The sequence below is a fragment of the Taudactylus pleione genome, unplaced genomic scaffold, assembly GCF_031769625.1.
Source record: "Taudactylus pleione unplaced genomic scaffold, aTauple2 ptg000488l, whole genome shotgun sequence".
NCBI lineage: Eukaryota > Metazoa > Chordata > Amphibia > Anura > Myobatrachidae > Taudactylus > Taudactylus pleione.
In genome coordinates, this window is record NW_028284890.1 from 879118 (window position 1) to 905817 (window position 26700).

The 26700-nt window shown below is 42.9% G+C and overlaps 2 protein-coding genes across 2 annotated transcripts in view; one reads left to right on the top strand and one right to left on the bottom strand.

The window, feature by feature from the left end:
• LOC148502622 (uncharacterized) overlaps positions 1-26700 on the top strand; it is a 158271-nt gene that overhangs the window by 121624 nt on the left and 9947 nt on the right. The window lies entirely within an intron of this gene.
• LOC148502625 (uncharacterized) lies at positions 4448-26645 on the bottom strand. Its single transcript, XM_088449584.1, has 5 exons — positions 26600-26645; positions 21571-21716; positions 19942-20133; positions 18837-19422; positions 4448-6491 (listed from the first exon to the last, which is right to left on the bottom strand). Exons 2-5 carry the CDS (start codon positions 21646-21648, stop codon positions 5578-5580), a joined length of 1770 nt encoding a protein of 589 aa, XP_088305710.1. The 5' UTR covers positions 21649-21716; positions 26600-26645; the 3' UTR covers positions 4448-5577.

Sequence of the window (26700 nt, forward strand, 5' to 3'; positions counted from 1 at the left end):
GCTTTATGTTCCAGTATAATCTATAAATATGACACATGTACAATAAAGAGACACCTGGGATAGATATGGAGGAGCTTTATGTTCCAGTGTAATCTATAAATATGATACATGTACAATAAAGAGACACCTGGGATAGATATGGAGGAGCTTTATGTTCCAGTGTAATCTATAAATATGACATATGTACAATACAGAGACACCTGGGATAGATATGGAGGAGCTTTATGTTCCAGTGTAATCTATAAATATGACACATGTATAATAAAGAGACACCTGGGATAGATATGGAGGAGCTTTATGTTCCAGTGTAATCTATAAATATGACACATGTACAATAAAGAGACACCTGGGATAGATATGGAGGAGCTTTATGTTCCAGTGTAATCTATAAATATGACACATGTACAATAAAGAGACACCTGGGATATGGAGGAGCTTTATGTTCCAGTGTAATCTATAAATATGTCACATGTACAATACAGAGACACCTGGGATAGATATAGAGGAGCTTTATGTTCCAGTGTAATCTATAAATATCACACATGTACAATAAAGAGACACCTGGGATAGATATGGAGGAGCTTTATGTTCCAGTGTAATCTATAAATATGACACATGTACAATAAAGAGACACCTGGGATATGGAGGAGCTTTATGTTCCAGTGTAATCTATAAATATGACACATGTACAATAAAGAGACACCTGGGATATGGAGGAGCTTTATGTTCCAGTGTAATCTATAAATATGTCACATGTACAATACAGAGACACCTGGGATAGATATAGAGGAGCTTTATGTTCCAGTGTAATCTATAAATATCACACATGTACAATAAAGAGACACCTGGGATAGATATGGAGGAGCTTTATGTTCCAGTGTAATCTATAAATATGTCACATGTACAATAAAGAGACACCTGGGATATGGAGGAGCTTTATGTTCCAGTGTAATCTATAAATATGTCACATGTACAATAAAGAGACACCTGGGATAGATATGGAGGAGCTTTATGTTCCAGTGTAATCTATAAATATCACACATGTACAATAAAGAGACACCTGGGATAGATATGGAGGAGCTTTATGTTCCAGTGTAATCTATAAATATGACACATGTACAATAAAGAGACACCTGGGATATGGAGGAGCTTTATGTTCCAGTGTAATCTATAAATATGTCACATGTACAATACAGAGACACCTGGGATAGATATGGAGGAGCTTTATGTTCCAGTGTAATCTATAAATATGACACATGTACAATAAAGAGACACCTGGGATAGATATGAAAGAGCTTTATGTTCCAGTGTAATCTATAAATATCACACATATAAAATATATATATTCAAAGGGTAAAAATTGTGAGTTAGATTCAATAAGAAATACAGTATATTTCACATAACTCAATATATACAGATATATTTCATATACGTACATATATTTACAAGTTACAAATATCCATATACTGATATATCATACAGAGCACATATATACATTAGTCAGTATTAGAACCACCCGTCAGCCATGATGCTGCAGCAGGACTCAGCTATCATGGTCACTGTAAGCACGATATTACATAACTTGTTTTTCTCAATGTAGAGAGTATAAAGAATACAATAAGATCTTTCCTATTACGCACAGTCTGAGCTATTTACCAAATATAGATGCAGCCCACAGAGCAAGGATGTTAGCAGGACACGTAGCCTCATCCATAGTATTCCAAGGACGGGACGGAGGATTCTAATAATACTAATAAGAATAAACTATGTCTCCATATTATAAATGTGTTATCAGATTATGCCAGAAGTCATCCAGTGCTTGCATGCCATAGAGGTAACAATCATGTTAGAGGGCGTGATAATGTGTAATGGTTCTGTAACTGACATGACCAGTGTATAAAAGGTCTGTGATTTGTTCTCCTCCTTGTTACTTGTGCACTAACCCTGAGAGATGCATTTATACTCTCAGTAAGATTATTTAATTCATTAATAAAGTAGTATATCTGTGCCGGATGAATTACTTGGTGAAGCAGCACCTGGGAGAATTCATTCCTGAATCTAAAGGATTTTTAAACAGAAGTAACAAACCATCACCAATGTGGGTGCCAATATATATAAACACCAAAGACTATAATATATAAGTGTATGATTCATGAATTAATAATGGTGTTAATGAGCACGAAATGAAAATATAATATGCAATAAAAATTGATAAACACTAAATATCTAACAGATATCACTACAGAAAGCAACTGCGAGACAAACCAATGTCACTGTCACCCTGACACTGTACCACCTTGTACAATACGTGTTACTAAACCAGAGTGTTACAAGGTCAAATTCAGTAAGAATATTGTTTGTGCAATCGCACAATCTCACCTTGTACAGAAATGGTGATAAGCTTGTGCTCACTGAATAATGTAAGCATGCAGCTGCCCATGTAAGACAATGAATAGTCCCCCTAGTGCTGCTACCTAGGTCTGTATGTCACCCAGCATTGGTAGATGATGATTCACTAAGCAGAGGTAGAATGATGAGCTGTAACACTATAACCACACACTAGTGCTGTGTCCTAGGTCTGTATGTCACCCAGCATTGGTAGATGATGATTCACTAAGCAGTGGTAGAATGATGAGCTGTAATACTATAACCACACACTAGTGCTGTGTCCTAGGTCTGTATGTCACCCAGCAGTGGTAGAATGATGAGCTGTAACACTATAACCACATACTAGTGCTGCGACCTAGGTCTGTATGTCACTCAGCAGTGGTAGAATGATGAGCTGTAACACTATAACCACACACTAGTGCTGTGTCCTAGGTCTGTATGTCACCCAGTAGTGGTAGAATGATGAGATGTAACACTATAACCACACACTAGTGCTGTGACCTAGGTCTGTATGTCACCCAGCAGTGGTAGAATGAGCTGTAACACTATAACCACACACTAGTGCTGTGCCCTAGGTCTGTATGTCACCCAGCAGTGGTAGAATGATGAGCTGTAACACTATAACCACACACTAGTGCTGCGACCTAGGTCTGTATGTCACTCAGCAGTGGTAGGATGATGAGCTGTAACACTATAATCACACACTAGTGCTGTGTCCTAGGTCTGTATGTCACTCAGCAGTGGTAGAATGATGAGCTGTAACACTATAACCACACACTAGTGCTGCGACCTAAGTCTGTATGTCACCCAGCAGTGGTAGAATGATGAGCTGTAACACTATAACCACACACTAGTGCTGTGCCCTAGGTCTGTATGTCACCCAGCAGTGGTAGAATGATGAGCTGTAACACTATAACCACACACTAGTGCTGCGACCTAGGTCTGTATGTCACTCAGCAGTGGTAGGATGATGAGCTGTAACACTATAATCACACACTAGTGCTGTGTCCTAGGTCTGTATGTCACTCAGCAGTGGTAGAATGATGAGCTGTAACACTATAACCACACACTAGTGCTGTGTCCTAGGTCTGTATGTCACCCAGCAGTGGTAGGATGATGAGCTGTAACACTATAACCACACACTAGTGCTGTGTCCTAGGTCTGTATGTCACTAAGCAGTGGTAGAATGATGAGCTGTAACACTATAACCACACACTAGTGCTGCGACCTAAGTCTGTATGTCACTCAGCAGTGGTAGAATGATGAGCTGTAACACCACACACTAGTGCTGCGACCTAAGTATGTATGTCACTCAGCAGTGGTAGAATGATGATTCACTAAGCAGTGGTAGAATGATGAGCTGTAATACTATAACCACACACTAGTGCTGGGTCCTAGGTCTGTATGTCACTCAGCAGTGGTAGAATGATGATCTGTAACCACACACTAGTGCTGTGTCCTAGGTCTGTATATCACTCAGCAGTGGTAGAATGATGAGCAGTAACACTATAACCACACACTAGTGCTGTGCCCTAGGTCTGTATATCACTCAGCAGTGGTAGAATGATGAGCAGTAACACTATAACCACACACTAGTGCTGCGACCTAGGTCTGTATGTCACCCAGCAGTGGTAGAATGAGCTGTAACACTATAACCACACACTAGTGCTGCGACCTAGGTCTGTATGTCACTCAGCAGTGGTAGAATGATGAGCTGTAACACTATAACCACACACTAGTGCTGTGTCCTAGGTCTGTATGTCACTCAGCAGTGGTAGAATGATGAGCTGTAACACTATAACCACACACTAGTGCTGTGACCTAGGTCTGTATGTCACTCAGCAGTGGTAGAATGAGCTGTAACACTATAACCACACACTAGTGCTGTGTCCTAGGTCTGTATGTCACCCAGCAGTGGTAGAATGATGAGCTGTAACACTATAACCACACACTAGTGCTGCGACCTAGGTCTGTATGTCACCCAGCAGTGGTAGAATGATGAGTAGTAACACTATAACCACACACTAGTGCTGCGACCTAGGTCTGTATGTCACCCAGCAGTGGTAGAATGATGAGTAGTAACACTATAACCACACACTAGTGCTGCGTCCTAGGTCTGTATATCACTCAGCAGTGGTAGAATGATCAGCTGTAACACTATAACCACACACTAGTGCAGCAACCTAGGTCTGTATATCACTCAGCAGTGGTAGAATGATGAGCAGTAACACTATAACCACACACTAGTGCTGCGACCTAGGTCTGTATGTCACCCAGCAGTGGTAGAATGATGAGCTGTAACACTATAACCACACACTAGTGCTGCGACCTAGGTCTGTATGTCACTCAGCAGTGGTAGAATGATGAGCTGTAACACTATAACCACACACTAGTGCTGTGACCTAGGTCTGTATGTCACTCAGTAGTGGTAGAATGATGAGCTGTAACACTATAACCACACACTAGTGCTGCGACCTAGGTCTGTATATCACTCAGCAGTGGTAGAATGATGAGCTGTAACACTATAACCACACACTAGTGCTGCGACCTAAGTGTATGTCACTCAGCAGTGGTACAATGATGAGCTGTATCACAACACTATAACCGCACACTAGTGCTGCGACCTAGGTCTGTATGTCAATCAGCAGTGGTAGAACAATGAGCTATAAAAATATAACCACACTAGTGCTGCAACCTAGGTCTGTGTCACCCAGCAGTGGCAGAATGATGAGCTGTAACACCACTCTATAACCACACTAATTACTAGGGTAACATTTCCCCCACTCAGAGCATGTAACTGGTTTCTCATCTCTATGAATTCCCTGATGTGTAACAAGAGGTGGTTTCTGTATAAAACACTTCCCACACTCAGAACTAGGGTTGGATATCAGAAACAAATAGTTACCAACCATCAATGTTCATGATCCGTTTGAAGTACTCTTTTCCATTGAAAAGAGGGTTTTGCGACAGTTGCCAGCTATCTGCTGCTGCCTACGATACCCATCCGTAGAGTGTATGAATTAAGCCGAGGACACACAAAAGTGGGGTCTGCAGCTCAACTTCTGTGCCTATTGCAGCTGTTTTTTTTCTATGCAAGGTTTAACCACCAATGGTAATGATGCGATAGCTAGTAGCTATTTGATGTCAGAAGCTTGGCAATCAATCGACACCAAGCTCTGATGTCCATCTCTATTCAGAACATGGAAATGGCCTCTCATTTTTATGACTTATCTGATGTCTAACAAGAGGTAATTTCTGTGTAAAACATTTCCCACATTCAGAGCATTGATATGGTTTCTCACCTGTGTGACTTCTCTGGTGTCTAACAAGATATGATGTCCTTGTAAAACATTTCCTACACTCAGAACACTGAAATGGTTTCTCACCTGTGTGACATCTCTGATGTATAACAAGATCTGATTTCTGTGTAAAATTTTTCCCACACTCAGAGCATGGAAATGGTTTCTCACCTGTGTGACATCTCTGATGTGTAACAAGATAGGATTTCTGTGTAAAATATTTCCCACATTCAGAACATGGAAATGGTTTCTCACCTGTGTGACATCTCTGATGTATAACAAGATAGGATTTCTGTGTAAAATATTTCCCACACTCAGAACATGGAAATGGTTTCTCACCTGTGTGACATCTCTGATGTGTAACAAGAGCTGATTTATGTGTAAAACATTTCCCACACTCAGAACATGGAAATGGCTTCTCACCTGTGTGACTTCTCACATGTGTAACAAGAGTTGATTTCTTTGTAAAACATTTCCCACACTCAGAACATGGAAATAGTTTCACACCTGTGTGACTTATCTGATGACTAACAAGAGCTGATTTGGGTGTAAAACATTTCCCACACTCAGAAGTGACTGTATCACCGCTATGATCTGTACTATGTGCAGCAATATATGAGTTACCAGAAGTACATTCCTCAAGAATAGAGGGATCAGATGATATATCTGCACTAAGAAGTGATGGATGTATATTTAGGGTTATGTCATTTTCTTCTGGAGATCTTTGTGTGAGGTTATCTTCTAATTTAAAATCTGGACACCAAACAAGATGTCCCTCCGAGGTCTTCCTTGTATTCGGTCCACCTGGTAGAAATCAAATAGTTATCCAAGTATCCCACAGCAAAGGCATCATTAATTAATATTAATCTCACCCCTATTCCCATAGGTTTGTGCTTAGTACAACATCATGCGGAACACTTTGGGCTTCTACCTTTCACACTCATAAACATAATATAGGAGAAGAAAAGAAACAAGCCTTACTAAATAGAGCAGACCGCTACTACTCTAGGTTCTTTTTACTAGCCCAGGAGCCGGCCAGCCCTAGATAATGCCCAAGGGAACTTTCACCCAGTTCCCAAGTTATAGGCAAAGGGTGAAAGGTCAATCCCTCACCTCAGCATTTTGGCCATACTTCTTTATGAGGCCGTCATTTCCTTTGACACAAGAAAAAATAAGACAGAAATAAATATAAAAATGTGTAAATACTAATTGATTAAGGATGCAATATATCCTATATATTAATTAAATAGAAAAATTGTATATTAATGTATATGGAAAAAAATAGCTGCTAGTTCCAATGAAGAATAGTGATAGTTCCACAAAAAGAGAAAACAAAACAGAAAACTGCTGATAAAGATATATATACAGTCAGGTCCATAAATATTGGGACATTGACAGAATTTTCAGATTTTGGCCTCTATTCACCACCACAATGGCTTTGAAATGAAACAAACAAGATGTGCTTTAACTGCAGACTTTCAGATTTAATTTGAGGGTAATTACATCCAAATCGGGTGAACGGTGTAGGAATTACAACAGTTTCAATATGTGCCTCCCATTTTTTAAGGGGCCAAAAGTAATGGGACTATCAACTCAAAAGCTATTTCATGGACAGGTGTGGGCTATTCCCTCGTTATTTCATTATCAATTAAGCAGGTAAAAGGTCTGGAGTTGATTCTAGGTGTGACATTTGCATTTGGAATCAGCTGCTGTCAACTCTCAATATGAGATCCAGAGCTGTCACTATCAGTGAAGCAAGCCATCATTAGGCTGAAAAATCAAAACAAACCCATCAGAGAGATAGCAAAAACATTAGGTGTGGCCAAATCAACTGTTCGGAACATTCTTAAAAAGAAAGAACGCACTGGAGAGCTCAGCAACACCAAAAGACCCGGAAGACCATGGAAAACAACTGTGGTGGATGAAAAAATAATTATTTCCCTGGTGAAGAAAAACACCTTCACAACAGTTGGCCAAATCAAGAACACTTTCCAGGAGGTAGATGTATATGTGTCAAAGTCAACAATCAAGAGAAGACTTCACAAGAGTGAATATAGAGGGTTCACGACAAGATGCAAAGCATTGGTGAGCCACAAAAACAGGAAGACCAGATTAGAGTTTGCCAAACAACATCTAAAAAAGCCATTACAGTTCTGGAACAACATCCTATTGACAGATGAGACAAAGATCATCTTGTACCAGAGTGATGGGAAGAGAAGGAAAGGAACTGCTCATGATCCAAAACATACCACCTCATCAGTGAAGCATGGTGGTGGTAGTGTCATGGCGTGGGCATGTATGGCTGCCAATGGAACTGGTTCCCTTGTATTTATTGATGATGTGACTGCAGACAAAAGCAGCAGAATGAATTCTGAAGTGTTTCGGGCAATATTATATGCTCATATTCAGTCAAATGCTTCAGAACTCATTGGACTGTGCTCTGCAGTGCAGATGGACAATGACCCGAAGCATACTGCAAAAGAAACCAAAGAGTTTTTTAAGGCTAAAAAGTGGAATGTTATGCAATGGCCAAGTCAATCCCCTGACCTGAATCCGATTGAGCATGCATTTCACTTGATGAAGACAAAACTGAAGGGAAAATGCCCCAAGAACAAGCAGGAACTGAAGACATTTGCAGTAGAGGCCTGGCAGAGCATCACCAGGGATGAAACCCAACGTCTGGTGATGTCTATGCGTTCCAGACTTCAGGCTGTAATTGACTGCAAAGGATTTGCAACAAAGTATTAAAAAGTGGAAGTTAGATTTAGGATTGTTTAGTTTGTCCCATTACTTTTGGCCCCTTAAAAAGTGGGACGCACATATAGAAACCGTTGTAATTCCTCCACCGTTCACCTGATTTGGATGTAATTACTCTCAAATTAAAACTGAAAGTCTGCAGTTAAAGTACATCTTGTTTGTTTCATTTCAAAGCCATTGTGGTGGTGAATAGAGGACAAAATATGAAAATTCTGTCAATGTCCCAATATTTATGGACCCGACTGTATATATATATACACATACATACACTGTAGATTATATATAAAATATGTACATTTATATAATTTTGTCTAGCTATATAGCCCTATCTATTGTAATAAGATTGGGGAAAGAAGGTCCCACTCCTCGGGTAGTTGGAACCTCCAAATACACAGTCAGGAAACAGCACACCAGTCCAGGGTTTTCGTGCAAGCTAGCCTCAGTTTCTGTTGTGCAGTATAAAATGGAAAATATAAAAATAAATCCTAGCCCGTCTGGCCACTAAACAGAATCCCTCTCTCAAAGTGGTAGGGCCTATTTCCCTCACCACAAACATAGGCATATGCACATTACTTACAAGTAATACATGAGCCAAACCCTGACACAGCTTATATGAGCCTCTCACAGCTGCAGGCACTAATTAGCCTGCTCTCACTCCAGAAAAGATGAACTGTTCTTGTGGATGGAGCCCTCCCTTCACTCTCACATCCACACCCACAGGACCCATTATCCACCTTTCCTTAAAGCCCAAAACTCTCATCAAGCATAAACAGACATTTCCTGAGAGTTTAAAATACATAGGGTCAGAAACGGAGAAATATATTTGCCACTTAGTACTTTACTAGTGCTTCTGTTACTCTATATATACAGTATATCTATTTTACAAGTCGTCTTGAGTGCTGCCATAGATGCTATATATTTATTCCTTTCCTGACTGGGAAAGGTAATTGGTGGGCATGCGGCGCAGTACCGGAGGCAAGCGTGGGTGTGCCGGCATTACCGAGTATCATGCATATGGTAGGGCAGTGAGAAATCAAGAAGCACCCATGTTGTTTGCAAATGAATAATATCAATTTAATATTAATATACAAAGACAGAAAATATATATTAAAAAAATGATTCAAGACTATAAAAACTTCTAGCTTATATAAGCCCCATGAAATACAATAAAACGCATAGATGCTGGTATCATTGCATCATCTACATAGATAAAATTGTGAATTGGCAGAGGTATGTAGACTATCTATGGGTCCCATGAAGAACTGTAGGAATTTCTCATTTACATGAACAGTAATTATCTAAATCTGGAGTTCACAACCACCGGTGGTATTTCTGGATCTTGAAATTTACATAAAAGAAAAAACTATCCAAACAAGACCCCATATCAAGTGAATGGAAACAATATGTTGGCGTACAACAGTAATCATAGACAATGGGTAAATATGCCAGGAGGACAATTCCGACGCTTAAGACGAAACTGTACAGAAGACAATATCTTCATGGAACAAACCAGAGAAATGAAGAAAAATTTTATCCAAAAGGGCTACAAAGAAACAGCATTACAAGAGCAAATAGACAAGATCTCAAAACTAGAAGAAAATAATTAACTACAACTCAAAAACCAACAACAAACAGAAACACAATCCATTTTAATCACACAATACAACGGGAACCATAAAGAAATTGAGAAAATCCTGAATAACCATTGGATGTCTTATTATTGGATGAAGAACTGAAAAAAAAGTTCACCAACACAATCAAAAATCGTGTACAGAAAGCAAGAAATTCAAAACAATGTCTAACACAAAGCTTCTTCCCCACATTAGGGCAAAAAAAACCCCCATAAAACAAGAAAGGAGCCTACTTCTGCCAGGCTGTAAAAAACAAACATCAACCACGAAACCAGCTCAAATTTTCCAATCAAGTATCACAAAAAAAGAATTTAAAATCAAGAACTGTATGTCTTGTGACACTGAGGGAGATATATACTTATTGGAATGCCCACGTGGCACCCAATATGTTGGCCAGACAAAAATAAAAAGAATATCCGAACATCTGTGTAATATACAAAAAGGACTGAAAACAGAGCCCCAAAAGGGCAAAAATTTGTTGGTATGCAGAAAGATATACCCCACTGGAGAGAAGAAGATCTGGTTAACTCTCAAGAAGAATGAAAGGAAATGGATATACCAGTTACTAATGTCGGAGTCTAATGGTCTCAATATAGACATTGAACTCAAAGCCTTTTTAACATAATTTTAACACAATTGCAAACACGTTCACAACACATAACATTTTAACTTCAGTGATCTCTCATTCTCTTCTTTTATCGCCTATTTTGTATTTATCCTTTGATTTATATTTTATTTTGTCAAAATAAAGCACAGCAGTATATTGTTTTTAAATATGGCTTATAGGAACATGAGGTTGCTGCTATAACAGGGCACTTCAGGTTCCAGTCATTCCCAATTCTAAATAAAGTTTTCCTATTCAAAGACTTAAAAAAATGACAGCAAATATCCTTGAAAAAGCATCCCAACGAATGTGAAATGCGCTGGTTTAACCGTGGACAGTGCGAGAGAATACTAGCTGGAGGAAGCGAGACTCTCGTGAAGAGTAACCCGGCATCTGACATCACAAAGTGCCGCGACTATACGACCGGGTCCCAGCCACATATCGGTGACTGCAGGGAAAGGAGGAATGCCGACCTCAGGTAGGGGGAGGTAGGGATAGGGATACCCTCAACCCCAACAGGGTGAAGAACCCTCTGAAAAGCGGACACTGGACCTCCTATCACCGCACCCATAAAGCCCTAAAAGGCTATAAACATTAACAATATACACATAGTGGCCATAATACCCACTTTTTAACCATATATACTGTTGATGCTGAATTTTGTGCTTATGTTTACCTAATTATTTTATTAACATACATTGACGCTAGCGCTCAGTCCAGCCTTTGATGCTGTACACATAACCTAATCTATTTCCCTAACTGAGATGCTCATCTCCAGCGCAGCACGCCAATCCTTTTCTGTTCATAAGAACGTTGCAGGTCAGTTTCACTAAACATCTCATCAAGACAGAACAAGGCAGGTCCAGGCAAGAGGAAAGGAGAACCGGTGGTTAATGTCAGCCCCTGTGCTGACATTATCCACCGGTCCCTGGACTCTATGCGCCAGTAATGTATGCCCTTGTGGTCTATTGGAGTCCCGGACGGACCTGTGTCCGCATCGGCGCCTCTGGTCTGTCTCCAGAGACCGGCGGCGAGACTGGGGACAGAGGAGCCACGCTAACCAGGTCACGTTCGATGCCCCGCCGAGTTGCGGTGCCGCAGAGGGGTGATGGAGCAGCAGCACAGATATCCACAAGACTGTCTAGTACTGCTTGCTCTGTTTAGGGGCCTATCCCCTACACAACTTTTTGCACGATCCAACCAAAACCAGGAGTTTTTGGTCGCATTGAACAGAAAGTTGTGTAATGGATAGCCAGGAAGGACCAGCGATGCGCGTGCACTCTGGGTCCTTGCCGACCCCGACTATCTACTGAACATGCCCGTCAACCTGATGACGATCGTCAGGTTCCGCATGTTCAGAGATAAGAGGTCAGTCTCTGCACTGAATGACATTCAGTGAACATCGTTCAGTGCGGGCACTGCACCTCAGCGACCTGAAGGTCTGAACGCTAGTCGTTCAGTCTTTCAGGTTGCCTAGTGGATAGGCCCCATTACAGTAAAGTAAAATAAAAAGAAGATATATGGTAAGAACTTACCTTTGTTATCTCTCTTTCTACGAGGTCCTTAGGGTCCACAGGGATACCTTGGTGTATAGTAATGGCAGAGGCATCCGGGCACCACGCAGATAATTTTTTCTTCCCAGGATGCACCTGGCTTCCACTGTATACCCCGCCTCCCAGCCAGAAGATCCTCAGTTTAGTAGTAAGCCAAAGGCCAGAGGAGGAGAAAATAAGAAAGTAGAACTCAAGAATCACATTCTCACACAGAAGTAGACTGAAACTGGTGACCAGAGCGAAGCCCAGCTGAAGCACAGGTGCGTCAGGGCGGGCGCCCTGTGGACCCTAAGCATCTCATAGAAAGAGACATAACAAAGGTAAGTTCTTACCATATCTCTTCTTTTCTACTTCAGGGTCCTTAGGGATCCACAGGGATACCTTGGGGATGTCCCAAAGCAGTCACTTTAAGGGTGGGGACGCTTCTGTGCAAAAAGGAGAATCCACCGCCCAAAGGAAGCATCCTGAGAGGCGAAGGTATCAAAAGCATAATACCATAGAAAAATATGAACAGAGGACCACGTAGCCGCCTTGCAAAGCTGAACACCCGAGGCGCCACGGCGAGCTGCCCATGAAGGACTCACAGACCCTCTATAGTGAGCAGAAACAGAGGGCGGCACTGGAATGCCTTCCAGAGTGTAAGCCTCAGAGATCGCCATGCGAATCCACCTTGCCAAAGTTTGCTTATTGGCAGGCCAACCCTTCTTGTGGAAACCGTAGAGGACAAACAAAGAGTCCAACTTCCGAAGGGAACTGGTAGGGTCCACGTAAATCCGTAGAGCCCGTACCACATCCAATGAGGCCTCACCTGCTGAAAGGTCTGGTGAGTTAAAGGCCGGTACTATAATATCCTAATTAATGTGGAAACTAGACACCACCTTAGGAAGGAAACCAGGGCGAGTCCGAAGTTCTGCCGTCCCAGTGAAAAATTAGAAAAGGAGGGCGACAGAAGAGAACCCCCAAATCTGACACTCTTCTGGTCGAAGCAACAGCCAGAAGAAACACAGTCTTCGCTGCAAGCCACTTGAAGTCCACTGAGCCCAGAAGTTCAAATGGAGGTCCTTGGAGAGCCCCAAGGACCACAGCCAAATCCCAAGGAGCCACTGGAGGGACAAAGGGAGGCTGAATGCGAAGGACACCCTGCCTAAAGGTGCGAATATCAGGAAGCGTAGCAATCCTACATAGAAATCACACTGACAGTGCAGAGACATGTACCTTTAAGGAGGCGAGTCGAAAACCCTGATCTAAGCCCATCTATAGGAAAGCCAGAACCCTGGATATCCGAAACACCTGGGGATCGACCCTCTAAGGTGACACCATTTAAAGTAGGTATGCCACACCCTGTGGTAAAACCTGTAGAAGCCGGTTTCCAAGCTCTGAGCATGGTGTTAACTGCAGAGCTGGAAAAACCTTTCGACCTTAGTAGAGATGGCTCAAGAGCCACGCCGTCAAAGACAGACAACCCAGGTCCGGGTAAAAACAAGGATCCTGAGACAACAGGTCCAGATGTTGAGGTAACATCAACAGAGAGACTCTGAAAATCTGAATACCAGTGCCGTCTGGGCCAACAGCAGGATTGTGCCACATTCCAGCTTGAACTTTCGAAGTACTCGAGAAAGAAGGGACACCAAAGGAAAGAGGTACACAAACTGGAAGGTCCACTTGACTGACAGAGCGTCTACCAGGAGAGCGCCTGGTCTGGACCCGTACACTGGCAGTTTGTGATCGTGTCGGAAGGCCATGAAGACCACGTCTGGAAGGCCCCACCTTTCCACTAGGAGTAGAAACACCTCTTGGTGAAGAGACCATTCCCCGGGATGCATGTCATGACAGCTGAGGAAGTCCGCTTCCCAATTGAGGACTCCAGGAATGAACATTAACATTGCAGTCATGGCTGGAAGATGGCCTTCCGCCCATGTCAGAATGTGGGAGACTTCTGTGACTTTGAGTTCCTCCTTGGTGGTTGATGTAAGCCACTGTCGTGGTGTTGTCCGACTGTACATGCACAGATTTCCCCTGAAGTATGATTCCGGCTTGCAACAAGGCTCGGAAGACTGCCCGTAATTCCAATATATATTGGCAGGACAGACTCCTCTGCAGCCCACCGACCCTGAAATGTGTGTGGACTGTCACCACGCCCCAACCCCGAAGAATGGTATCGTCAATAGAGTCCAGTCCGAGATCCAAAAAGGGCGCGAGATGCCTCATCTGTAGCTACCAAGTCAGAGACAACCGGACCTTCGGAGAGAGCATTCTATTGTCTGTGCTTTTATCCGCTGAGGTAATCCATCCCACCTACAGAGGATTAACAGTTGCAGAGGTTGCGACTTAAACTGGGCATACTCCACCATGACGAAGCTCGATACCATGGATCCCAGTAGTTGCATTGCTGGGTGAATGAACACCTTGCTACCCTGGAGACATTTGCATCTGCAAAACAGAGATCTTGTCTGGTGTCAGAAAGATCCGTTGCTGTCGTGAATCCAAGAGGGCACCCACATGGAGCATTCTCTGAGACGGATTCAATGAGGACTACTTCCAATTAATCAGCCACCCGTGCGACTGGAGCACCGAGATGGTAAGCTGCCGTTGGTGGAGAAGTACCTCTGGAGATACTGCCAGCAGCAAGAGATCGTCCAGGTAAGGTAATAAGCGGATCCCTTGTAGTCTCAGATGGAATGCAATTACCACTATACTCTTGGTAAACACCTGAGGGGCCGTTGAGAGGCCAAAAGGTAGAGCCCGAAACTGGAATGTTGTTGCCATATAGCTAGTCTGAGAAACCGCTGGTGCGAAGATGCAATTAGGATATGCAGGTATGTATCCTGGACATCTAGGGATGCCATAAATCCCCCAGTTCCATCGCCAGTATCATGGAGCGTAGGGTTTCCATCCTGAATCGAGGTACCCCGAAGAATTTGTTCAGGGACTTGAGATTGAGGATAGGTGCTATGAGCACCAGAAAAAGGTTTGAATAATATCCCTGTCACCTTTGCAACATTGGGACAGGTACAATGACTCCTGCCTGTAGCCAGGAATGTACTGCTTTCTGGGCCTGCAAGGCTTTGTCCTCGTGAGGACTAGTCGTCGGGCTTGGCAGCCGGACACCTTGCGCTCCAAGCCTGTTTCTTGGGCTTGCCAGTCTGACTGACTCTTTTAAACCTTACCTTGGGCCCTAAAGGGCCGAAAGGACACAGTTCGTGACCCGGCAGGCATGGACGCAGAAAGCAGGCATGCCGTCGAACTGAACTTTACCATTATAAGGTATGCAGAGCCACAAAGTACGGTGAGCCGCAAATTGCGGCCGCCGACCCCCTTGAGGATAGGAAAGTAACATCCAAATCAACCTCATTAATATATGCGGCTGAATCACGGAGATTGCCCACCAGAGTCACATGGTCGCTATTAGCGTCTGAAGACAGGGACTCCTCTAGGGAGTCTACCCAGGACTCCATAGCTCTGGCTACCCAGCAGATAGCCATAACCGACCTGGCCACCGCACCCAACAGGGAATAAATAAACTTCAGGCAACTTTCCACCCTCTTACCTGTAGTGTCCTTTAAGGAAGATATGGAAGGCATAGGCAAAGTCACGCTCTTGACCAAGCGCGTGACATGCGAATCCACCACAGATGGAGATTCCCATGTGGCAAAATACTCCCCAGCAAATGGATATGCGTGAGCCAGGCGTCTTTGTGTCTGGAACGCTTTCCGGGAGTTTTCCATGCTACCTCCAAATAATCCACTAGTTGATCAGAAAAAGGAAAAATGGTAGCAGTAATTCTGCTTGGATATAGAAGCCGGAGGATCATCCTCCTCTATGGTCAAGACCGAGCATACGGTCATGGGGCACATGGGTTGCACAGCATATATAGCACAACCCGATCAGGTACTTTGAGCCTGATTGCAAATTCCCAAGGGTTGGGAATCTGTGCATGCACCAGACCCATACTGCAAATGTGCTACAAATCAAGCTTTGCTCTTCCAAGATAATTAATAAGCGCCTTCTTAAACCATCTGCAGTTGTCATGCAATGTTCCAAAAAGACCAAGCCTCACAGATCTGAAAATGGCTGTGCACCAACGCTTCCCATCCAACCTGATGCAGCTTGAGAGGTGCTGTAAAGAGGAATGGGCGAAACTGCCCAAAGATAGGTGTGCCAAGCCTGTGGCATCATATTCAAAAAGACTTGTGGCTGTAATAGCTGCCAAAGGTGCATCAACAAAGTATTGAGCAAAGGCTGTGAATACTTATGTACATGTGATTTCTTCGTTTTTTTTTTTTTTTATTACATTTGCAAAAAATCGCAAAAAAATTTTTTACACGTTGTCATTATGGGGTATTGTGTGTAGAATTTGAAGACAAAAATTAATTTATTCCATTTTGGAGTAAGGCTGTAACATAACAAAATGTGGAAAAAGTGAAGCGCTGTGAATACTTTCCGGATGCACTGTATTTGTGCAATATTGTCTAGATAAAATCACCAATACATCCAGAGGGAAATGTGCCATAACCACGTGGTCCCGTTCCTAAAATAAACATGTCATATGATCATCTGACAAGAATGGTGAAAATATTCACTCTAGTGCACCCAAAATAACTGGAAAAACAAGATAAATCCAAACGTAATATGATTAAAATATATCATTCACTTATTTGAAAAATCTTTCCAAAAACATTGAACATAATAGACACCGACACTCTCCATCAGTCTGTACAACGCGTTTCGTCCTAACCACCAGTGTGGTCCGTAGGACTTCCTCAGGGTTATATACAATAATAACAGGCCTAAGTTCTTCTACACTGTGACCTTCATCTAAAAATAGAAACCAGTGTAAATACTATGTAATAAAATGTATAGCCTGAGTCCTAAGACCTCCATCTCTAGAAGATGGCACCTCTATTAAGGTGGAGTCTTAGGACTCAGGATATCCGTTTGCAGCCATTTTGACCTTATTGCTGGTGTTTTACACTAGTCTCTAATTTTAGATGATGGTCCCTCTAATATAGTGGAGGGTTGGTGCACATTTTGTAAGAGCATCACACAGACACATTACTGTTGACCCACTCTGCTACACAAGAATGCAATATAAAGTCATGTGTGTAGTATGATCTTAGGGAAAGGGGAATCACATCTTATTCTGCTTTACTATTGCAGTATTAGTATACACATATAAAGAATGAACTAGTATGGTATTATTATTCAAGAAGATAATCTCACATGTGGTAGAACACAGGTATGGGCGCAGAGGGGTGGGACCGGGTACTAATTACCCAGACCCAGGCTTGCTGGTGTGGCCGGGCTCCCCTCCCTCTTACCTTACACCAGCCCAGCACATGTTGCAGCAGCCTCTTGTGCCTGTAGGGGGGAAGGGGGGGGGGGTGATCGCGCCTCCCCCTGGCTTTTCACAGAGCGGAGGGGCTCACAGCGCACCACTACAAAATTAATATTTTTCCTTTTTTTTTTTTTGTTGGCCACACCTCAACTGATTAGTCATTGCCCCCCACCCTGGGATTTGGCGCAGCTCTTTACGGCCCTGAACACAGGTAGGATCATGCCGACATCCCTTCTACTGATGTATGAAATACACCAGAGAGTGTGGGGAGGAGACTGGACAGATCTCTGGGCTGGTAACACACAGTGACATGATGTGAGGGGGGAGCATGAGTATAATAGGGACTGATGGCTCCTGATATATGAGAAACACCAGAGCGTGTGGGGAGGAGACTGGTCAGATCTCTGGGCTGGTAACACACAGTGACATGATGTGAGGGGGAGAGCAGGAGTATAATAGGGGCTGATGGCTCCTGATGTATGAGATACACCAGAGAGTGTGGGGAGGAGACTGGTCAGATCTCTGGGCTGGTAACACACAGTGACATGATGTGAGGGGGAGAGCAGGAGTATAATAGGGGCTGATGGCTCCTGATGTATGAGATACACCTGAGAGTGTGGAGAGGAGACTGGTCAGATCTTTGGGCTGGTAACACACAGTGACATGATGTGAGGGGAAGAGCAGGAGTATAATAGGGGCTTATGGCTCCTGATATATGAGATACACCAGAGAGTGTGGGGAGGAGACTGGTCAGATCTCTGAGCTGGTAACACACAGTAACATGATGTGAGAGGGAGAGCAGGAGTATAATAGGGGCTGATGGCTCCTGATGTATGATATACACCAGAGAGTGTGGGGAGGAGACTGATCAGATCTCTGGGCTGGTAACACACAGTGACATGATGTGAGGGGGAGAGCAGGAGTATAATAGGGGCTGAGGAGGATGTAGAAGAAGATGATTTTACTGACTGAATTATTTTTTGTATTTATAATCAGCTAATCATAGTGATGTATGCAAGATATGTAGTCATTCCCAAGTTCCATCCTCATAGGAGTTTACTATCCAAATACCTGAACACACAGGTGCATTGTGTCAGAAGTCAATTAACATACCAGTATATATTTGGATTGTGGAAGGAAGTCCACATAAAACTGGGAGAACATACAAACTCCACACATATAATACACTGGTTAAAATCAAACCGAACACTATATTATGGTGCAGAAAGAGAATGTGACTTTTTTCTGTAATAAGTGTTTATTACTTACCTGTGTTGATATCTGTAAAAATGTCCTCCTCCTTACACTGCTGATCACCCCTCACATATGTCTCTTCTTCTCCCTCTATATCTTCTGCCTTCATATCAGTTACATGTGTCTCTTCTCCCTCTATATCTTCTGCCTTCATAACAGTCACATACATCTCTTCTTCTCCCTCTATATCTTCTGCCTTCATATCAGTCACATACGTCTCTTCTTCTCCCTCCGTATCTTCTGCCTTCATATCAGTCACATACGTCTCTTCTCCCTCTATATCTTCTACCTTCATATCAGTCACATATGTCTCTTCTTCTACCTCTACATCTTCTACCTTCATATCAGTCACATATGTCTCTTCTTCTCCCTCTACATCTTCTGCCTTCATATCAGTCACATACGTCTCTTCTCCTCCCTCTATATCTTCTGCCTTGTTATCAGTCACATACGTCTCTTCTCCTCCCTCTGTATCTTCTGCCTTTTTATCAGTCACATACTTCTCTTCTTCTACCTTTGTATCTTCTGCCTTGTAGTCAGTCACATACATCTCTTCTTCTCCGTCCATATAATTTATCTTAATATTAGTCAGATCTTCACCCTAATTAAATCAGAGAATAAAAAATTGCATAATGTCTGATGTCATTACTTGAGATTACACAGTATAATATCAGTGTATAAGACACACAGCTTCTGTACAGATCATATAGTGACAGTCACTGTGGAACCCTAAATCCCATCTACCTGATGCTCCTGTGGGGTCCTGTGATTCTCCTCTGTACTATCCTGTGAATGAAGAGGACGGGGACATCTCTCTGGGGTATTTCGGTTACTGACACACTGTGACTGAATATATTGTATATATGTAATTATCACGTGATGTGGCCCCCATACATGCTCTCCCCTGTAATATAAATGACAGTCTCCTCTTACCCAGTGATGTGAGGGGCTGGTGATTCTCCATCATCACGTCCCTGTACAATCCCCTGTGTTCCTCTATATACAACCCCCTCCTGCATTGAGACATAGACAGTGACATCCTGACACCTTAGAGGAACCTGACACACACAATGACACACCCCCTGGTGTTACTGTATAACGTCCCATTCCCAGCAGTCACCTCTCCAGCTAACAGCTGAATGATATTGTTGGCGAGTTCCTGGATCTTCTGGTCATTGTGTCTCTGCTGTATCAGTGAGTGAGGTGGAGGCACCGTGATGGGGCTCTGGGTCCTGCTCAGTCCTCCTGACACACGGGGATGGCTGCTGGGTGTCTCAAACTCACCGGATGTCTTCTTCACTACTGTGTAATCCTGTGTATTGGGGAGACATCAATAATAAAAAGGTCAATTAAACTCCACCTAGATGAGGCTGTTTATTTAGGTGTTCATTTTGCATAATATATAAAAAGACTATTTTACAAAAGCATATCTTGTAATAAACTCCTATATATAGGAAAATGTCAAGTGTATAGTATCTCCTGCAGCTTGGACATCTGTGTGTCAGTGACAGAAACAAAATTACATACTGCAAACAATGTAATAAATCCCAACTCCAGTGAGGACTGTGGGACTGATACTATATCTGAGACCGGCTCCCTGCTGCTCGGTTATTACTATAGACATATGTGATGTCACTGTGACACTCCTAGATCCCCTCACCTCCCAAGTCATGTCCGTTTTATTACTATAAATATAAGTGATGTCACTGTGACACACCCAGACCCTCTCACCTCCCCGGTAATGTCCCTGTATTATTACTATAGATATAAGTGATGTCACTGTAGAACTCCCATATCTCCTCACCTCCCCAGTCATGTCCCTGTATTATTACTATAGATATGTTATGTCACTGTGACACTCCCAGATCCTCTCACCTCCCCAGTCATGTCCTTAAATTATTACTATAGATATAAGTGATATCACTGTGACACTCCCAGATCCCCTCACCTCCCCAGTCATTTCCCTGTATTATTACTATGTATATAAGTGATATCACTGTGACACTCCCAGATCCCCTCACCTCCCCAGTCATGTCCCTGTATTATTACTATAGATATAAGTGATGTCATTGTGACACTCCCAGATCTCCTCACCTCCCCAGTCATGTCCCTGTATTATTACTATAGATATGTGATGTCACTGTGACACTCCCAGATCCCCTCACCTCCCCAGTCATGTCCCTGTATTATTACTATAGATATAAGTGATATCACTGTGACACTCCCAGATCCTCTCACCTCCCCAGTCATGTCCCTGTATTATTACTATAGATATAAGTGATGTCACTGTGACACTCCCAGATCCTCTCACCTCCCCAGTCATGTCCCTGTATTATTACTATAGATATAAGTGATGTCACTGTGACACTCCCAGATCCTCTCACCTCCCCAGTCATGTCCCTGTATTATTACTATAGATATAAGTGATGTCACTGTGACACTCCCAGATCCCCTCACCTCCCCAGTCATGTCCCTGTATTATTACTATAGATATAAGTGATGTCACTGTGACACTCCCAGATCCCCTCACCTCCCCAGTCATGTCCCTGTATTATTACTATAGATATAAGTGATGTCACTGTGACACTCCCAGATCCCCTCACCTCCCCAGTCATGTCCCTGTATTATTACTATAGATATAAGTGATGTCACTGTGACACTCCCAGATCCTCTCACCTCCCCAGTCATGTCCCTGTATTATTACTATAGATATAAGTGATATCACTGTGACACTCCCAGACCGTCTCACCTCCCCAGTCAGCAGGTAGATGATCTCCAGGGTGAGATGTAAGATCCTCTCAGTCTTATGACTTCCGTCCTTGTCCATCCTCAGTGAATCAGTGAGAATACAGAACGTGTGACGTATAATAAAGACTCTGGTTCCTCACAGCAGGACTGTCAAGGAATAAATATAACACATATAATACACATCACAGAGAACACAATCAGATATGTAATACTGGGCATCCAATACACAATTTTCTGTGAGATATCTGTCCAATCTGGCTGGTTGGTAATGTATGGGAGCAAATGACAGTCGATCATATGGTTTTAAACATTGAAAAAAGGACAAAAAATATTGTCCAAATTCGTTAAATTTGTGTGTTTTAACCAATTTGTCTGAACAACCATTTTTGGCTATTTTCCAGTGTTTTTGAGCAAATGGACGATTGTCATTTACTCCCATACTATACCAGGTTTTCATTCCAACCAGTCAGATTGGACAGATATCTAACAGAAAATTCTATAGTGGATGCCCAGTATAACACTGAGTGACCAGTAAGTTTCCCCTTATCCATAGAGCCCTGGTCAGTATCTGTCAGAGGCTCTTATGACCCATCCCCATAAGGCGCCTCAGAGGCCATCACAGAGCGCTGTACTGTATAAGGTTACACCAATGCTCCTCTCCTGGCCGGGGGTCTTATTCCTCCCAGACACAGATTTGGTGCAATTTCACGCAAACAAACACATTAATTAGGGATGTTTTGTTTTACATTTATTCCAGAAACTGAATCTGTGACTATACTGAGGTCATACAGGTAACAGGGGTGTGAGGGGAGAGTACACAGGAGAGCAGAAGGGGTGCAGATATGGGGAGAGGGGAAGTAACGTAGGAATACAGAGCACACAACAGGGGGTGTAACAGCTGTACAGAGGTGTCAGTAACACAGGGGAGGGGGAAGGGAACAGAAGAGGTTAGTAACACAGGGATAGGACAGCAGGCAGCCCAGGGGACACACAAAGGGTTACACAATACAGAATCCCATCAGTCACTCTGCACAAATGATGAAATGACAAATGACCGCACCTCAGATGTATGTTACATGTGTGACCAGCCTGCCGGCCGTGTGTGTGCAGCGTAGGGTGGGGTGAGACATGTCCTGGGGGATAATCAGTGACACTCTGAGGATCTGGGGACTGTCACAGCCACTGGCTGTCTCTGAGAGACTCTCTATTGCTCAGGATAACAGGACGTCCTGACAGACAGTCTCAGCTCAGGGAGTCAGGGGAAATTGTGGTTGTGCTGTCAGGTGTTATTATATAATAGGAGTGAGGTAAGAGTATATAATAATAACACATTACATTTATTATAGACAATAACACATAAAACAAACCAATGCACTTAGATGTATAATGTCAGTCTCTCAGGTGTAGATCTCTATGTTATAAGGAAATATAGTTACACACCCAGTAACTGTGCAGAGAGCTCCTGTAACAGAGTATTAGGATTGTAGTAATACGTTTGTACATAGTGACACAAGGTATAAAAGCCACATTCCTCTGACTATAATCATTACTAGCCCGAGAGACAAGAGAGTTACTGTGCGATAGCTGAGTCAGGGATAATACATGGTCAGTAATAAGATCATTGGTAGAAGGGGATATAATATGTCATGTACCTGGCACAGAGATCACAGACCCTTTGGACACATCCTCTAATCATAAATTACCCCAAATGTTTTAGTAAGTTTCGTACTTTGGTAAAAACCACCGCGCAGATCTTGGGTGAATAAAAAAAAAAATCACTGAAAATGGTTTTAACGTATCGGGTCTGATTTTTCGGATGTTTTAAACATCACATTTGGTTATAGAAGGCGGTTTTTTAAAGGTTGTTAAAATTGCGTATTTACAACACAAAAATATACTTGCGCCCGTTTTAACGTACAGTAATTTCCTGGGGAAAAAAAGATTTCTATCATTTTCAAAGTTTGCTTTTTTTCACCCAAATTTTGTGCGGCTGTTTTTTTACCAACGTTTGCAACCTACAACATTTTGGGGTTCATTTCTCATTAGGGGGGGGGGGTGTCCAAAGGTTTCTGAAAGAAATCCCCACAATTAAAGTAAAAAATAGAGATTTAGCATTTTTTTTCATCCAGATCTCGGATGGAGAAAACTTTTTTCCATTTTTTTTCGCCATTTTCACCTGTTTGCCGTTATCGCCTGTTATTTGGGTAAAATCAGCCATTTTTGCCGTTTCTTTTAGCGAAAATTGTCCGATTTCAGCGATGTCGAAAAAAACTGCCATTGTCGCCGGTAACTGAAGAGAGTTTAACTATATTTTCTTGTAGCATAAAGATATACACCTGAGAGAATGACATTATACTTTTAAGTGGATTGGTTTGTTTTATTGTCTATAATAAATATAATGTTATTATTATATACTCTTACCTCACTCCTATTATATAATAACACCTGACAGCACAACCACAATTTCCCCTGACGGTTGCTTATAATTAGGGCATCACGGTCGCCCTTAGGAGGCTGCTGACTTGTCTTATTGCTAATGTGGGTGTAATACTGACCTCTGGATGGATACTGGCGCTAATTATACCTTACTAGTTACAGCTCAGGGAGTGCCGCCTTATATCCTTCCCCAGCTCCTGTTATGTATCATATGGTATATACAGTACATACATGTTATACCTATTATGTGTTATTCCCTGACCTCTCATTACTGTTATTATTACTCTGCAGCTGCTGCTATAACAGGAAACCACGTGTCACTCCCTCTGTACAATAATAACAGGACACTCGCCCTGTATAATAATAAGAGGACAACACAGGCTGCTCCCCCTGTATAATAATAACAGGACACCACAGACTGCTCCCTCTGTATAATCATAACAGGACACCACAGGCTGCTCCCCCTGTATAATAATAACAACAGGACACAACAGGCTGCTCCCCTGTATAATAATTAAAGGACATCACAGGTACCTCCCCCTGTTTAATACTAATAACAGGACACCACAGGCTGCTCCCCCTGTATAATAATATTAATAGGACACCACAGGCTGCTCCCCCTGTATAATAATAACAGGACACCACAGGCTGCTCCCCCTGTATAATAATAATAACAACAGGACACCACAGGCTGCTCCCCCTGTATAATAATATCAGGACACCACAGACTGCTCCCCCTATATTATAATAATAACAACAATAGGACACCACAGGCTGCTCCCCCTGTATAATAATAACAGGACACCACAGGCTGCTCCCCTTGTATAATAATAATAACAGGACACCACAGGCTGCTCCTCCTGTACAATAATAATAACAGGACACCACAGGCTGCTCCTCCTGTACAATAATAACAACAGGACACAACAGGCTGCTCCCCCTGTATAATAATAACAGGACACCACAGGCTGCTCCTCCTGGATAATAATATTATCAGGACACCACAGGCTGCTCCCCCTGTATAATAGTAACAGGACACCACAGGCTCCGCCCCCTGTATAATAATAACAGGACACTACAGGCTGCTCCCAATTATTACTAACAGGACACCACAGGCTGCTCCCCCTGTATAACAACAGGACACCACAAGCTGCTCCCCCTGTATATTTATAATAACAGGACACCACAGGCTGCTCCTCCTGTACAATAACAGGACACCACAGGCTGCTCCCCTTGTATAATAATAACAGGACACCACAGTCTGCTCCCCTGTATAATAATAATTACAGGACACAACAGGCTGCTCCCCCTGTATAATAATAACAGGACACCACAGGCTGCTCCTCCTGTATAATAATATTATCAGGACACCACAGGCTGCTCCCCCTGTATAATAGTAACAGGACACCACAGGCTCCGCCCCCTGTATAATAATATTATCAGGACACCACAGGCTGCTCCCCCTGTATAATAGTAACAGGACACCACAGGCTCCGCCCCCTGTATAATAATAACAGGACACTACAGGCTGCTCCCAATTATTATTAACAGGACACCACAGGTTGCTCCTCCTGTACAATAACAGGACACCACAGGCTCCTCCCCCTGTATAATAATAACAGGACACCACAGTCTGCTCCCCTGTATAATAATAATTACAGGACACCACAGGCTGCTCCCCCTGTATAACAACAGGACACCACAAGCTGCTCCCCCTGTATATTTATAATAACAGGACACCACAGGCTGCTCCTCCTGTACAATAACAGGACACCACAGGCTGCTCCCCTTGTATAATAATAACAGGACACCACAGTCTGCTCCCCTGTATAATAATAATTACAGGACACAACAGGCTGCTCCCCCTGTATAATAGTAACAGGATGCCACAGGCTGCTCCCCCTGTATAATAATAATAGGATACCACAGGCTGCTCACCCTGTATAATAATAATAACAGGACACCACAGGCTCCGCCCCCTGTATAATAATATTATCAGGACACCAAAGGCTGCTCCCCCTGTATAATAGTAACAGGACACCACAGGCTCCGCCCCCTGTATAATAATATTATCAGGACACCACAGGCTCCGCCCCCTGTATAATAATAACAGGACACCACAGGCTGCTCCCAATTATTATTAACAGGACACCACAGGTTGCTCCTCCTGTACAATAACAGGACACCACAGGCTGCTCCCCCTGTATAATAATAACAGGACACCACAGTCTGCTCCCCTGTATAATAATAATTACAGGACACCACAGGCTGCTCCTCCTGTACAATTATAACAGGATACCACAGGCTGCTCCCACAGTATAGAAATAAAAACAGGACACCACAGGCTGCTCCCTCTGTATAATAATAATAATAATAATAACAACAACAACAACAGGACACCACAGGCTGCTCCCCCTGTATAATATTAACAGGACACCATAGGCTGCTCCCCCTGTATAATAAAAATAACAGGACACCACAGGCTGCTCCCCCCGTATAATAATAATATTAACAGGACACCACAGGCTGCTCCCCCTGTATAATACTAACAGGACACCACAGGCAGCTCCCCCTGTATAGTAGGACACCGTTACCTGCTGTTGCCGGACACTTGCCTCTAGTTGCCTCTACCTGGCTGGCTCCGGCATGTCTATGACAAAATGGCAGCTAAAGCCCCTGTGGCCCCGCCCCCTCT